Here is a 15,409-nt window from a genome sequence, read left to right as displayed (position 1 = left end):
GGTAGAAGACCAACAATGCATCACGTTACATTAAAGAACACACACAAAACCATAGAAATATATTTTTCCCCCTAGATATGGGGACAAATAGGATCACTTATAGATACCATTTGTGATCCTTCTAGCTATACTGGGATATTACTGCTCATTCCCAAAAGATGTCATGCCCTGTAGTAAACCTCATTGTAAAGAAAAAGGAAGGTTTATCTCAGCAGAAGCATAATTCAATTCCTTTTCAGGCAGTGCTGAAGCAAAGGCCCATTTTGACTGATAAAACATAAGGACTAAACAGTAGGTACTGTTACAGTCAGGTATACAGTCAGGGAGCCAGAAAGGAGAATGTATTGTAAGGTATGCTCCATTTTTAAAGTGATAGTGTGAAACAATTTAGCCTGTGTATGCATTCTACGAACTAACATAAATGAAATGCTGTTTGATGTAACGATTCTCAGTTGCCTAGTGCAGTGTGTGTGAGGCTGCCAGCCCTGCCATGGAACATGCAGGGCGTCAGCACCTCGGCTTCAGAGCTGGAGAGGAGAGGGAGGGAGGGTAAATAAATAAGACCATAAAGGATGCTTTGAGTCAGGCGGAGAGGTGGAGAAGAGAGGGGGCCCCGGTCAAACAGTCCCCAGGCTTGTCGGAGACTGCTGGCTGCATTGCAGAGGGATAGGGAGCTAGCTGGGGGTGTCCAAGGAAGGGAGGGGTGAGGCAGGGAAAGGGGGGTTATAGGAGACGGAGAGGGTAGATGTAGAGGAGAAGCTCAGCAGTGTCGGGACAGTACGGGGACAGCGGACAAGAGGAGGAAAGATCATTTGCGCTCTTTTGGAAACGGGATGCAGAGAAGAGTTAATACTGCAGCACCGACAGAGGAAGAAGAGGGGGGAGGTGAGGAAGTCTGCAAATTATTTTTTGCAGGGCACGAAGACAAAATCCGACTTCAGGACGAAGCCAAGCTGAAGACTCCCCCCTTGGCCCGCAATCTTCACCTTCATCCTTGCTTTGGCCCCATGCTGATGGTGCAAATCAGTTCGCAAGGATGCAGAACAGCAGAGGCAGAGCCCGGACTACAAACCCCCATCCTGTGTGCTACAGCCGTAAGACTACACCAGCATCAGCTGCTTGCTGAGCACCTCTGATCACATCTCAGCTGGGGGGCTTCATGCCCTGGGACAGTCCTGGGAGATAGAGGGAGGCGGTGGGGGAGGAAGAAGAGGAGGGGGAGGTGCTGGCAGGGGGGAGGCTTGCTCAAAGAAGTGTTGGAGGGTGGTTTCAGCTGCTTGCTGTATTTTTGGATGTGGGATCTCCTGAATTAAGCGAGCAGGCTAGAATAAAGATATAGTGTGAGCTAGTAGAAGGAGGGGTACAGAACAAGGAGAGTGCTGTGCTGAGGAGAGCAGAGGCTGGACATCCCGGCTCAACGGACGGAGATCTGGGGGAGTCCTTGGTGGGAGACAAAGATTCAGAAGATCCACTGGATCGGAAAGGTAATATTTTAAAATATGTTTTGCACTAAGAGACTAAATTGCTGATTAGGAAAACAGAAGGATAAGACACATCCTTCCCTATGCAATTACATTTGGGTTTAGGATTCAAATTTGATAGGATTTGATAGGGAAAAGGTTTAAATCACGCGGCAATAGTTGTTAAGGTCTTAGAAAAGAATGAATGAAGTACTGGGGTGAGATGATCAAACATGTTCAATAAACTAAATGGAAGTTTTAGAAACATATAAATGATTAAGTGAAGTTCATAAAATGCAACACAAAGACTTGAGTGTGTTCTGATATGTGTGGTGAGTCTGTTTGCAGTAGAGAAAATATTGTTTCTGCTATGTGTGAGTGAGTTAGTCAGCCAATCAGTTTGACATGACAAAATCCATTAGCTGCTGCTAATTTTTGCTTCAACTGCTCGGGGAAGTTGTAAAATGACTGAGTGATAGCTGAAGCATAACTGTGTGTCTGTGTGTGTTTGTGCTGCCTTCTTGCATGTACATGCGCTACTTTCTCCCAGACGGTGACCCTTAGGAAACAGTGGACAGAAACTTCTGCCTTCTCCAAAGAAAACGCTGGCCTGTTTGATTTTCCGTGGCATCACTGCCATGCCGGACCTGCTGGCTTTTTCTTACACGCTACCTATTAGGCCTGAGGTGAATTAATTAGATAGACACTATGCTCCTGTCAAAAAGGCAGATTCTTTATCACTTTGTTACATTCTAATTTATTTTGCCACAGATTTAATTACATCTAGAAGAATAACAAGTCACAGATTTCATTACATCCAGAAGAATAACAAGTATGATTATTTGTATGTTTACTGTTACCAGGTGCAGCGTGTCCTCATACAATGGTTTGTATGATTTCTTACTTAAAGGTATTTCTCCCTTCCATGCATTTCTTTCAGAACCAGCCACAATTTTTGCCCAGTCTTTTCTAAATAAAATGCAGTTTTAGGACACGAAACAACTGATGGCTTATAAAAAAAGACTGTTGTTCAGGTTAGGAAGGAAGTACAAAAGTGCAGTTACAAAGGTATGCATGTTACGGGCAAAAACATCAACACTGGCATATTGGGTCCCATATCTGGTCTCCTGCCTGAAATCTATTAATAAATTATGTTTCTTGGAGCCATGCACCTCCTTTCCCACCCTCCTGGTACATCCATAGCTCTTTAAAGGGTTCCAAAATAAGTGTATAACATGTCATGGGATATTTAAGAATTATGGATAATTACTTTTTCTCAAGTAAATAAGATAAGATAAGATGAGATCAGGCTACCATCTTCATCAGCAAAAGTTGTGCCTGGTCATTTATTTTGGTACCGTCATGGTTGGTTGATAATAGAAGGTGGACTAGTTAAAATGTAGCAGACTGAATGTTTCCTCGCATGACATGAGATTGCACAAACAATTTTAAATGGCAGACTATGCCAGACTAGAACTATGCCGTAAACGACAAAGCGCAGATGCTCCTTGGTTTGGCAACCCAATGACAGGATTCAGGAGGAATTGAATTAAAGATGGTAGACAGCATTGCTGAAGGTTTTAGAGAATAAAAGTTTAGAACCAAATGGTAAAAATTATGGCATCAGATGTAACCCCCATCAAATATAAGCGCCATCCGATGTAACCACCATCAGATGTAACCTCCATCAGATGTAACCCCCATCAGATAGAACCACCATCAACAGAAATCTGTGGGGAGGGAAAGCCCAAAGACTTTCATAAGGACATAAGCAAATTCAGTGTTGTTGGTTTATGATGACAGTTCTAGTAATGTGACTAATAACAATGAGGATAGCAGCAGTCAGGAGGGGCATGTCTGGAGGCATACCAAGGGACCAGATTAACCTCAATCTATGAAACCTGTGAGGCAAGAAAGCACAAATACTCATGGTAGAAGCTGATATGGTGATGTGCATTAATGGCACATGAACTCATAGAGAACTCAGTGAGTAATCCAGCATTTATGAAGCGCTGCTCTCTAGTAGGGCAATATGGTATTATAAGCTCCTTAAGATAAGACCGTCCTTGACCAGGAAGTGAATTTGTAGGTGAGGAAAAGTACCTTAAATTCTATTCTTGATTTAACAAGAAGCCAATGCAGAGTTCATGTTATAACACGCTGCAGCATTATGAATCAACTGTAGAGCAGCCTGATAATAAAGAATAGTAGTAATCTAGTTTAGAAGTCTAGAAGTAACAAACACATGACCAAGTTTTTTTGCATCACTTTGAATGATGTTTTTAAGTTAATTTAGTAGCTGGTGAACGTTCAGCCGAGACAGATCATTTTTAACTCTTGAGAAAATATAAATTTAAGAAAATACTTAAAATAATGCATAGTTCACCAAAAAACGTATTATTTCCAAGTAACAATAAAGCAAAAGAAGTTTATCGTCATCATTTTCGGAAATTAGACTTCTAAGGGAAATTCTCATAACTATGCATACGAATTATTGAGTAATGTCCAAAAACCTTGATCACTGTGATCACCAAATCGTAGAAGTGTTGAGATGATGAGCCTTTGTTTGGCTGTCATAAGGCAGCAATGCTTCAATGGTATATAATGCTGCAGTAATGTTTTAGATATTTAAGTACTGGTAGGAAAGTCTCATGTAAGCGATGCACTTTCCTCTGTACCTGTTGTCATTCAACCCCAACAGCATGATTGTGTGGCCGCTATGTGTAGTCTTTCTACAATAAGCCATTGAATATAATACTTTTGTACACCAAAATACATCATAATGTATGTAGGCTACAGACAACAGTGACCTGTTGATTTTTTATTAGACTATAACTAATCACAGCTCTGGTTTAGTAAATTTTGGACCCGGGACAAATACTCTTAGTTCTGGATATTTCGGGGACATCTTATTTCCAATAATTGTTATTTTCACCCAAAGCCAAAATCATTACTTAGTAATACCCCAACCTCCCCTCTGGAGTGTCACCATTAAATTGAATATGATTTTTTGTTTGAAATGTTGATCATCTTTTGAGAAGCCTTTTTACCTCCACCTAATGTTCTTAATTCTGACATTTGGAATTATCTGCACCCAGGATTATTTGTGAACTGGTGACTTGGAGGGTGGCACGGTGGTGTGGTGCACTGTCGCCTCACAGCAAGAAGGTCCTGGGTTCAACTCCACCCAGTGGCCTGTGTGGAGTCTGCATGTTCTCCATGTGTCTGTGTGGGTTCTGTCCGGGTTCTCCAGCTTCCTCCCACAGTCCAAAGACATGCTCTAGGGACTAGATTGATTGGCAACTCTAAATTGCCAGTGTGAGTGTGAATGGTTGTTTGTCTCTGTGTTGCCTGCAATTGGCTGGCGACCAATCCAGGGTGTACCCTGTCTCTCGCCCTAAGTTGGCTGGGATAGACTCCACCCTCTCTGCGACCCTGAGTAGTTTGAAGATTGATGGATGAATGTATTCATCCCAAAAAAACAAGTAGCAGCAATCACGATACGTATGGTTAATTGTACCTGCCCCGCCCTCCTCCACCACATAGCCAGCGGGCTAATCGCAGCTCCCCCACCTTCCAACATGGCCCTTTGGTAACTAAGGCCCTTGAACCTCTCTGCTTTTCAACTGGCCTGTAGCCCCGGGACGTTAAGACTGCCTCAGCCTGTTGGTGTAATCCACCCTCTTTAGCAGAAGCAGGATCCATGTACAAATTGAATAATTACTAGTAAATGCAATATTTGACCTAGTGTCCCTCTATCTACCCCTTTCTCACAGAGTCTTCATCCAGACTAACAAGGACACAGTTTAAGTAAAAAGGATTACAGATTTTAACTGATTTGACGTCTACCTGTTTAATTGACCAAGAAAAACAATATGTCAAAAGATGTGAAAATTAAAACAATCTGAAATTGTAATTTGGGTGAAATCATTTTATTTTTGTACCTAAAAATCGTGCAGTGTCCATAGCACTCCCACCTATTGTAATAAAGTGCTTTAAGAAACTGGTTCTTCAGTCATACCCATAATGAAGCATTTCAGGAATGCAGAGGTCCAAAAACTAAGGTTTAGAAGTGGGTGTTGAAGGAATATTAAATGACAATATCTACCTCAGCCACTCCCATCTGAAAAGAAATACAGAAAACACCTCCCTCCTGCCGCTTCTGTCCTTAAATTCATCCTTTTTTCCCTTTTGGAGCTAAAAATAGCTGCAATAAATTGCCAAACCCTTTTGTACAATAACAATAAATGAACCCTGTAACCTTGTAACCCCATTACATTATATGTAATTGGGTGGGAACATTTTTACAAACCCAAACAGTCAAGAGTGCCAGAATAAGAAAGAGACAAAGAGAACCGAAAAGGAGAGAATGGAGATTTTAGAGGAATGGTACTGTCAGTGGAAAGAACCTCTAAATGATGATGATGAAAATCTTTTGTATGTTTTCCAAAACCTTTATTTCCAAAACTCCCCTTCTGTCAGAACTTAGACATCAGATAGAGTGTCTCTCTAGGACGCCAGGATGTAAATATATACACCCACTCAGAGAGAGATGGATAAATCTGTCTGTGCCATTGTGTCCTAGAGAGCTGACTGAGATATAAATATCTGTCATTCTTGCCTTGGCCTGGCCAGGTGGGTTTGGGGTGGATGTTGAGAGGGGCCAGAAGGTAATTTCATGAATGAAAAGGGAGAACTGTTCCAAGCACTGGCCCAACCCAGCCTAGCCTTTATCAACCCGGGAAGAAAGGAGTGCCAGAGGGGAACGTGGTGTGAAGTTAGGGAAATGGTCTGAGCTAGAGGCTTGGGAGGAGATGTAATTATGTACTGCATTGGTCGTGATTCTCCAATACTAGCGTGTTATAGACATAACAAAAGAGAATAAGTAAACTGAAGTTCTGTTTGGGGGATGTAGGCCTGTTACAGTGTATGAAGAAATGCAGGCCTAGTTTGGGTAACATGTTAGCAACAATAATAAGTAATAGTACCCCAACACTGGACATTTCAGGTTTATGTGGATCAAAGTTGTCATTGCATAGTGAGATTAATTGTTGTGTTTTACAGCAAATAGAGCTGAACTGAAAAACCCAAAGTCTGTTACATGTCATGATTGATAATTGAACGTCTTTATCAAGAGTTATTCCAATAGGAAAATATATAATAGGGCATTACTTTTTCAGTATCAATCTTCTAACATAGCTTGCTAAATATCTGTAATATTTGAAAGTTCAACTGTAGCTAATGATAATAGAATAGATACCTTACTTGTGTGGGTAAAGTAAGTGTTCTGTTCAATAGACTGTTATGTGGTTATGTTGAAGTGAAAGAGATCAATTGCATTGTGCTGTTACTCTGTTTACACATGCTAATATCAGGTATGGTTTGAGAGCCGTTTTAAAAGAACTGATAAGCCATCTACAAATAACTCGATGAGCGATTATTTCCGCTAGGGACTATTACACCTACTTCTTCTGCCTTTTGTTTTTATTCCCATATTATTAATTAGTTACCAATACCCATTTTAGACCACACACATTGTAGCAGACGGATGGAAAAGTAAATAGTTATGCCTATATACCTGATTCAGTAGAGCTCTATACCAAAAACCGTCTCCAGTTAAAGCCTTCAGCTCAACTACTGTTGTAATACAACAATAGTTGATATAAGTAGTGTGTTAATTAGCAGTCCAAGAATCGGGAGGAGTTAAGTAGTAGTTGTGCTAACGGCTTAGTAGTGGTTCCTTTTACTAATGGTAGCTCTAATCAACTGCTACACTGGACAATTCTCTTTTGCTTCTGGCATCATGTGACCATGATGTCAATGGCTGATGCCGGTACCTTTTAGCTGGTCAAAAAAACTGTTTCACAGAAGGAACAGGACAATTTAGATGGTCTCACCTGACTTGTACACTTTCACGTATTGAATAAACTGCTCAGGTTCCTCAAGCATGTGTCCACACATGCGTATGTAAGTAGCACATTTTGTTGCAACTACTGTAAATGTATCTATTTCTTTCTGTGAAAGTCTATTCAAAGGCAGTTTACTCACTTGCAGTTTAATCTTTTCTCTTTTCCCACGTACAATGCTTTCTCATTCACTTTACTATATCATCCTTTCTATATGATGAACCTTTTGCCTCCGTCTCATTTCTGTTCTCCTACTCATGCCCCACATTCTCCACCTCCAGATGCCCTCTCGCTGCAGGAATGCGCTGAACATTGTGGTCACCACCCTTTTTGCTGCAGTGGTTCTCTTTACCATCCTGCTTGCCTATGTCACAGGTTAACTGTTAATATTATACACATAGAGAAGCATGTACACGATAATCAAAACAAGCGATGGCCATGATGATGATGATTATAACAAGTGATGTTTTTTTGTGTTTTGTCTTCAATGGGTTTTTTCCTTATAAAGGCTATCAGTTCATCCACACTGAGCAGCACCATCTCTCCTTTGGCCTCTATGGGGCCTTCCTTTCCCTCCATCTCCTCCTTCAGAGCCTCTTTGCCTTCCTGGAGCATCGGCGGATGAGGAGCCCCTCCCTGCCACAGCACCTCCGAAGATCTGTGGCTCTCTGCATTGCTGCTTACCAGGAGGACCCAGACTACCTGAGGAAATGCCTTCGTAGCGTCCGCCGAATCTCCTTCCCTGGTCTGAAGGTGGTGTTGGTTGTGGATGGGAACCGGCCAGAGGACAGCTACATGAATGACATTTTCCTAGAGGTTATGGGTGGGGCTGACCAGGCTGGCAGGATGGTGTGGAAGGGAAACTACCACAGTGACGGGAGTGGAGGTGGAGGAGTAGGAGGTGGAGTGAGGAGCACAGTGCACATGGAGGAGGCAGCACGAGTGGCTCGGCTGGTCAGAGGCTGCCGCTACTCCTGTATCATGCAGGAGTGGGGAGGGAAAAGAGAGGTGATGTACACTGCCTTTAAAGCACTTGGGGACAGTGTGGATTATTTGCAGGTAAGGTACACTGAAAATAGTATGCATGTTTGATTGGTACCATATCCCAATTTATTTTAAGTTTAGAGCTGAAAAGAGGACAATTTATACTCATCTGCTCCACATTGCAAGTCATTTGGGGATCTGTCCATGCACTATTTTGCCCTTGCTGTGGGTCAACGGTCATTTCAACAGCTGACCACGGTCAGTGTAGTTAGAATGAACCTGCTGGGATCTGTCAGCACCTTCTCATTTCTCTAATGAATTTCCCTCAGTGTTATGCAACACCTGCAGCCTTAGCTTGTCCAATGAATGTATATCTCTGAGTCTGTGACTCTCTGATTATTGAAAACATGTGTTTGTTGTGTCCTTTTTCAGGTGTGTGACTCGGACACAGTTCTAGACCCAGCATGCACCATAGAAATGCTGAAGATCCTTGAGGAAGATCCTATGGTGGGAGGGGTTGGTGGAGACGTGCAGGTAAAATACAATGCAACGATGAAGACCATACCAATATGAATGTTTTATTTGAAAGTTAACTTAAAATATCTTTGGCTGCCAAGGGAGGTGTTTGCAAGCTCACTTCATCACTGTTATGATACTACATTTTTCTTTTCGTCCTTTGTTGATCTACATTCTCTGCATTTTCTGTCCTCCAGATTCTTAACAAGTACGACTCCTGGATCTCCTTCCTAAGTAGCGTACGCTACTGGATGGCCTTCAACATCGAGCGGGCCTGCCAGTCCTACTTTGGGTGCGTCCAGTGTATCAGCGGCCCTCTGGGGATGTACAGGAACTCTTTGCTCCAGCGCTTCCTGGAGCCCTGGTATCACCAGACGTTCCTAGGCTCTAAGTGTAGCTTTGGTGATGACCGCCACCTCACCAATCGGGTGCTGAGCTTTGGCTACAAGACTAAATTCACTGCACGATCACATTGCCAGACTGAGACACCGACCCAGTATCTGCGGTGGCTCAACCAGCAGACTCGATGGAGCAAGTCTTATTTCCGCGAGTGGCTGTATAACGCCCTGTGGTTCCACAAGCACAGCCTCTGGATGACCTATGAGTCTGTGGTCACAGGTTTCTTCCCTTTCTTCTTGGTTGCCACCGTCATCCATCTCTTCTACCGTGGAAGGCTTTGGAACATCCTGCTTTTCTTATTAACAGTCCAACTGGTCGGGATGGTGAAGGCCACCTACGCCTGTTTCCTGCGTGGCAGCCTGGTGATGATCTTCATGTCCCTATACTCTCTGCTTTACATGTCCAGCCTGCTCCCTGCTAAAATATTTGCCCTGCTCACCATCAACAAGGCTGGATGGGGAACTTCAGGCCGCAGGAAGATTGTGGTAAATTTCATTGGCGCTGTGCCTGTCACAGTGTGGGCTATGGTCCTGTTTGGGGGGGTGGTGTATACAATCTACTGTGAAACACAGGAGCCATTTAGTGAGAGAGAGAAAGCCTTGTTGATAGCAGGGGCAATACTCTATGCCTGCTACTGGCTCATTCTGCTGGTTCTTTACCTGGCAATCGTAGCCAAACGTTGTAACAAGCGGGAAGAGCAATTTCAACTGCCATATGCAGAAGCATAAACCTGCCTCCAGGAAGGACATTCACACTGGGTGCAGTGGGACTCCAGCAATGACTCTGGACCTCTGAAGTGCTAAACTGATGAACTGGGAATCACAAACACAAACAAATCATCATTGATGTTGAAAAGGTTTGAATCTGAAATCTGGGACAGGAATCCATTCCTCTTGGGGGAGACTCAGTGATGAGAGGATCCAGAGAGCACAATGTGCACAACGGTGCTTAACACTAAAAAACCAAACCAAACCAACTGATCCAATGATATTACAATGATTTACAATGATTACAATGATTTTTGTGTCCATCATTTTAATAGAGATGAAATGGGGTCAAATGTGACAGAACTAAACATGTAAAATTAACTATAGATAGCAAGGTAATTCTCTAGTCCAAGCACTTCTAAATCAGAAAAGATGAGGGCACAGTGGTTGCATTTAGACATAAGACAGAAGTGTGTGTTGAATGTGGTGCAATGCCAGAGCCAATTAAGGGAACTGACTGGGCATGATTAAATTAAATTCTTTTTATTTTTTGCATAGCCCAAAATCGCAAATTACAAATTAGCCTCAGAGGGCTTTACAGTCTGTACACATGCAACATCCTGTCCCGAAACCCTCACATCGGCACAGGAAAAACTCCCCAAAAAATGAAAAACCCTTCGATGGAGAAAAAAGGGAAGAAACCTTAGGGAGAACGTCAGAGGAGGGATCCCTCTCCCGGGATGGACAGACTGCAATGGATGTCATGTGTACAGAATAAACAATGTAAAAGATGTACAATACATGATACATGCCAATTTGCTCTAGATGGCACAAACTACATAGGAGAAAGTTAAAAATGTTTAATCTTGAAGGTAATACTCCATTCATCGCCACTCTTTATAAAAATACGAAGCTAGAGAGTACCCAGGATTAAGAGAAAAAGAACATAAGTTTAATGACACAAACACTGTTGTGCACGTTGAGTTCTTAGTGACCTACAGCGTACATTTGTACAGATTGTGTATAAAAAAGGTGTTTTTAAGTCGGGTTATATGAGTTAATCCATTGTTAGTGTGTTACCCTTCAGTTAAATAGTAGTCGTCACGCCAGCAATCAATAAGGCGATCTGTAGAATACACTTAAACAGAGATTCATTTTTTTACGGTGGGCCTTAACTTTAGGTGGTTAAAGCGTTTTGCTGCTGCCCCTGTCCACAGCAGGATATTACTTTGCTCTTACTTCAATATTCTTGGTCATTTCTCTAAACTAGGGGCGAGCCAACAGTCATCCAAAGAATGTTGACCTCATACATTTACAAACCTGATTCCAAAAAAGTTCCAAATTGTGAATAAAAACAGAATGCAATGATGTCGAAGATTCAAATTTCTATATATTTTATTCAGAATACAACATATAGATGACATATCAAATGTTTAAACTGAGAAAATAAATCATTTTAAGGGAAGAATAAGTTGATTTTGTCACCGTTTGGGTCCTCTTCCTGTCTTATTTTGTAGTTTTCTTGTCTCTCGTGTCTCTGGGTGAGCTTCACGTCCTGTCCTGTGATTGCCTGATTGCTTCCACTTGTGTCCAATCACCTGCACCTCCCTTGTGTATTTTAGCCCCGTGTGCGTCATTGTCTTTGTCAGTCGTCGGAGCACGCCTCTGTTCCTGTTGTGTTTAATAAAGAACACATTCCGTACGAATCCTGCGCCTGGGTCCTACTTCCTGTTCCGCCTGCACCAGCGAACCCCAGCCTGACAGAATGACGCGACCACCGAAGGACTCAGCAGGGTTCGACGTTAAAGATCCATTTTGGGAAGTCCTCAGCGCACGTTGGGAGCAGGTGCTGGCCGCCCACATCCAGGCCACGTACGACACCATCGCCCCAGGACCCCCGTCTCCCCCCGAACCGGCCCCAGTACCCCAGTCTCAGCCTTCTGTCAGGCTGGGGTTCCCTGTTGCAGGCGGAACAGGAAATAGGACCCAGGCGCAGGATTCGTACAGAATGTGTTCTTTATTAAACACAACAGGACCAGAGGCGTGCTCCGACGACTGACAAAGACAATGACGCGACAAGGGACAACAGGCACACGGGGCTTAAATACAGAAGGGAGGTGCAGGTGATTGGACACAAGTGGAAGCAATCAGGCAATCACAGGACAGGACGTGAAGCTCACCCAGAGACACGAGAGACAAGAAAACTACAAAATAAGACCGGAAGAGGACCCAAACCGTGACAGATTTTAAATTTCATGGCATTAACACATCTCTAAAAAGTTGGGACAAGGCCATATTTACCACTGTGTGGCATCCCCTCTTTTTATAACAGTCTGCACACGTCTGGGGACTGAGGAGACAAGTTACTCAAGTTTACGAAAAGGAATGTTGTCCCATTCTTGTCTAATACAGGCTTCTAGTTGCTCAACTGTCTTCGGTCTTCTTTGTCACATCTTCCCCTTTATAATGCACCAAATGTTTCTATGGGTGACAGATCTGGACTGCAGACTGGCCACTTCAGAACCCGGATCCTTCTTCTACACATCCATGATGTTGTAATTGGTGCAGTATGTTTTCTGGAAGTATTCCTGAGCCCATGTTGTGATTTCCATTACAGTAGCATTCCTGGATGGATTCTCTGAATCTTTGGTGATATTATATTATTATTGTGAGAATTGGTGATCCTCTGTCCATCTTGACTCTTGCTCTTTTTATAGCCAAGCATGTTGCCAATTGACCTAATAAGTTGCAAATTGGTCCTTCAGCTGTTCCTTATATGTACATTTAACTTTTTCGGCCTCTTATTGCTACTTGTCCCTGAAGTTTTTTGGAGTGTGTAGCTCTCATGAAATCCAAATATCAGCCGATATTTGGAATTACATTTCAAAATTTCTGACTTTCAACATTTGATATGTTACCTATATTTTGTTGTGAATAAAATATAGGTTTATGAGATTTGTAAATTATTGCCTTCCTTTTTTATTCACTATTTGTATCAACTTTTTGGGAATGAGATTTGTTCTGTGACTAAGTACCTCATAGAACCCTGTTTCAAAACACTTAAATCATCTCTTCTAATGTTGTTAAACAATAAATATTAACTTTTTAAAGTTGTAGCAGGGGCACACCATAATGCATAGGTTAGGATTTTGTCAAATAAATATGTTAGGCATGTTTCAAAGAGTTGGTTGCTGTAATCTCCCAATGGCCATAAAGTAATATCTCTTCAGGGACTTACCTTTTCAAATCCTATACTGAGCAGAAAAATAAGTGTATTACATTAGGTGTGTTACTGAGGCCAGAATGCCTCGTAAACACCTCAAAATTCACCAATACCTTGCATTGTGTGTGAAAGAAAGTGTGTCACCTCCCAACCACCAAACTGTACAGTTTGCATACTCTCCAACTTTATGCGTGCTGTTATATCGATATCTATATATATAAAATATCAACAAGCAGGTTGTTTTGACAAGAGTAGCATTTTCGAATATTTGACACCAGGTTATTGCTTTATTTGGAGGGGGTGTTTGTTCTTTGGTGCAGTATCAAACGTGTGACTTATTGACATTGACATTGACATGTACATTGTGGTCAATTTTTCAGTTTAAGTCACCAGTTGTCCATGGTTTCATTTGGTGATTGAGAGATTTAGTGTATGGTCATTTTTATACACTGTAAAGTGTTGCCAAAGTTTGAGACAGTATAGTTTACCACGAGACACTATTCAATTAACTAGACATATACAGTGCATCTGGAAAGTATTCACAGCTCTTCACTTTTTCCACATTTTACAATCATGTTACAATGAATTTAATCCATTTGGGAATAAGGCTGTAACATAACAAAATGTGGAAAAAGTGAAGCGCTGTGAATGCTTTCCGTATGCACTGTACGTATACACGCGTATACATACGGGCGTATGTGTATACGCCTATGTGTACCCGTGTATGTGTACATGTGTATGTATATGCGTGTATGTGCATACACATGTATACACATGGATACACATGTATACATACGCGCATGTATACACGCGTATGTATATGCGTGTGTATACATGCGTGTGATATACGTGTGTATGTATATATATATATATATACATCATGTATGTATATGTATATATACATATACGTGTGTGTGTGTGTGTGTGTGTGTGTGTGTGTGTGTGTGTGTGTGTGTGTGTGTGTGTGCAGTGCTGTCATTAGTATTAGCAAACAGAAATGAGTTTGGGAAATAAGAATGCAATTCAACACTGATTTAAGATCTATTCTTAATAAAGAATTTATTTAACTTCCCCTGCATCATGCAGCTGCATGGTGACAAAAGCATTTACTGGAGAATGTCTGAGTTTGTACAAAGACATCCAACACATTGGACAGGGGGCCTTCAGCATTGCAGCTGAACTTCAGGGACCCGAACTCCAGGCTGACGATGACCACACGGTCCAGTCAAGTCCAACCTCCATGTGGACCTGCAGTTAAAAGGGCTCAGGATAAAGGGTCTGTTCAGCCAAAAGTTTAAGTTCTAATGGTCAACATTTCTACAGAGCTGAGTCATTTTCAGTTAGTTACTTTGATTTTAGAACCTTGTTGTAAATATCACTGGTTTTATAACTTCATTGGATTCTGGATGAATATAAACAGCTATGACAACAGAAAGAGATGGATTACAATCTCAGAGAGCCGATGAATTAATATATAGTGAAAAGACTCCTCCTATTCCGTTTCCATTCTACTCCATTTCGCTCTTTTAGAGATATTCGCCACCTGACGACGCCCGCCTCACCTGTGGCCTATAAATTGATTGTGAACCCTTTGCCTCGTTCTTTGCACTCTCTCCCAGCACTCTGATGTGTACTGTGTGCGTCTACGTGAATTAACGTGAGTCAGTTTATGAATTTAATTGTCTTTATGATTTACTGGCAGGCTGTTAACAGATGTATTGTTAATTGATTGCTTTGTTTGTTGTCAGACATGTGCCATGAGCCATGTGGGAAGATTGTTTGATCCATGTTCTTACGTCGGTTAAATTGGGATTAGTGAATTTATCTCTTTGTTAATTTGTCTTGCCCAACTTGTGTGGATTGACCATTGTCAATTACCTGCCACTAATTGCTATTTCTTTGTGATCTCACTCTGCAGCACACAGACGATGCATCTTGACTGAAGTCAACCTTGGCAAATAAAAAAAAAACTACTGGTGGCGAGAAACCGTCCCTTCTCCTTGCTTCATTCATCACTCCATATCATTTGATCAGAGGTGGAAAGTAACTAATTACATTTACTCGCGTTACTGTAATTGAGTAGTTTTTTTGTGCTTCTACTTTTTAAAGTATCTTTTTTAATCTGTAATTTTACTTTTATTCAAGTATTTTTTGTAAGTATTGTACTTCGCTACATTTTAAATCATATCCGTTACCAAGTAAAAAAATGCAAAG

The 15,409-nt window shown here is 41.8% G+C and overlaps 1 protein-coding gene across 2 annotated transcripts; it reads left to right on the top strand.

The window, feature by feature from the left end:
- The first annotated feature begins 558 nt into the window (after positions 1-558).
- has3 (hyaluronan synthase 3) lies at positions 559-11,964 on the top strand. Of its 2 annotated transcripts, XM_037452557.2 has the most exons (5): positions 559-1,484; positions 7,648-7,741; positions 7,875-8,425; positions 8,783-8,884; positions 9,064-11,964. In XM_037452557.2, the coding sequence occupies exons 2-5, from the start codon at positions 7,648-7,650 to the stop codon at positions 9,991-9,993; spliced, it is 1,677 nt and encodes a 558-aa protein (XP_037308454.1). In that variant the 5' UTR covers positions 559-1,484; the 3' UTR covers positions 9,994-11,964. The 2 variants fall into 2 exon arrangements, with proteins under 2 accessions (XP_037308454.1, XP_037308453.1); XM_037452556.2 differs by lacking the exon at positions 559-1,484 and having other exon boundaries at positions 7,326-7,741.
- The last annotated feature ends 3,445 nt before the right edge of the window (positions 11,965-15,409 follow it).

This window comes from Pungitius pungitius, chromosome 6, assembly GCF_949316345.1.
Source record: "Pungitius pungitius chromosome 6, fPunPun2.1, whole genome shotgun sequence".
In the NCBI taxonomy this organism is placed as follows: domain Eukaryota; kingdom Metazoa; phylum Chordata; class Actinopteri; order Perciformes; family Gasterosteidae; genus Pungitius; species Pungitius pungitius.
This window is presented reverse-complemented; position numbering and strand designations above follow the sequence as displayed.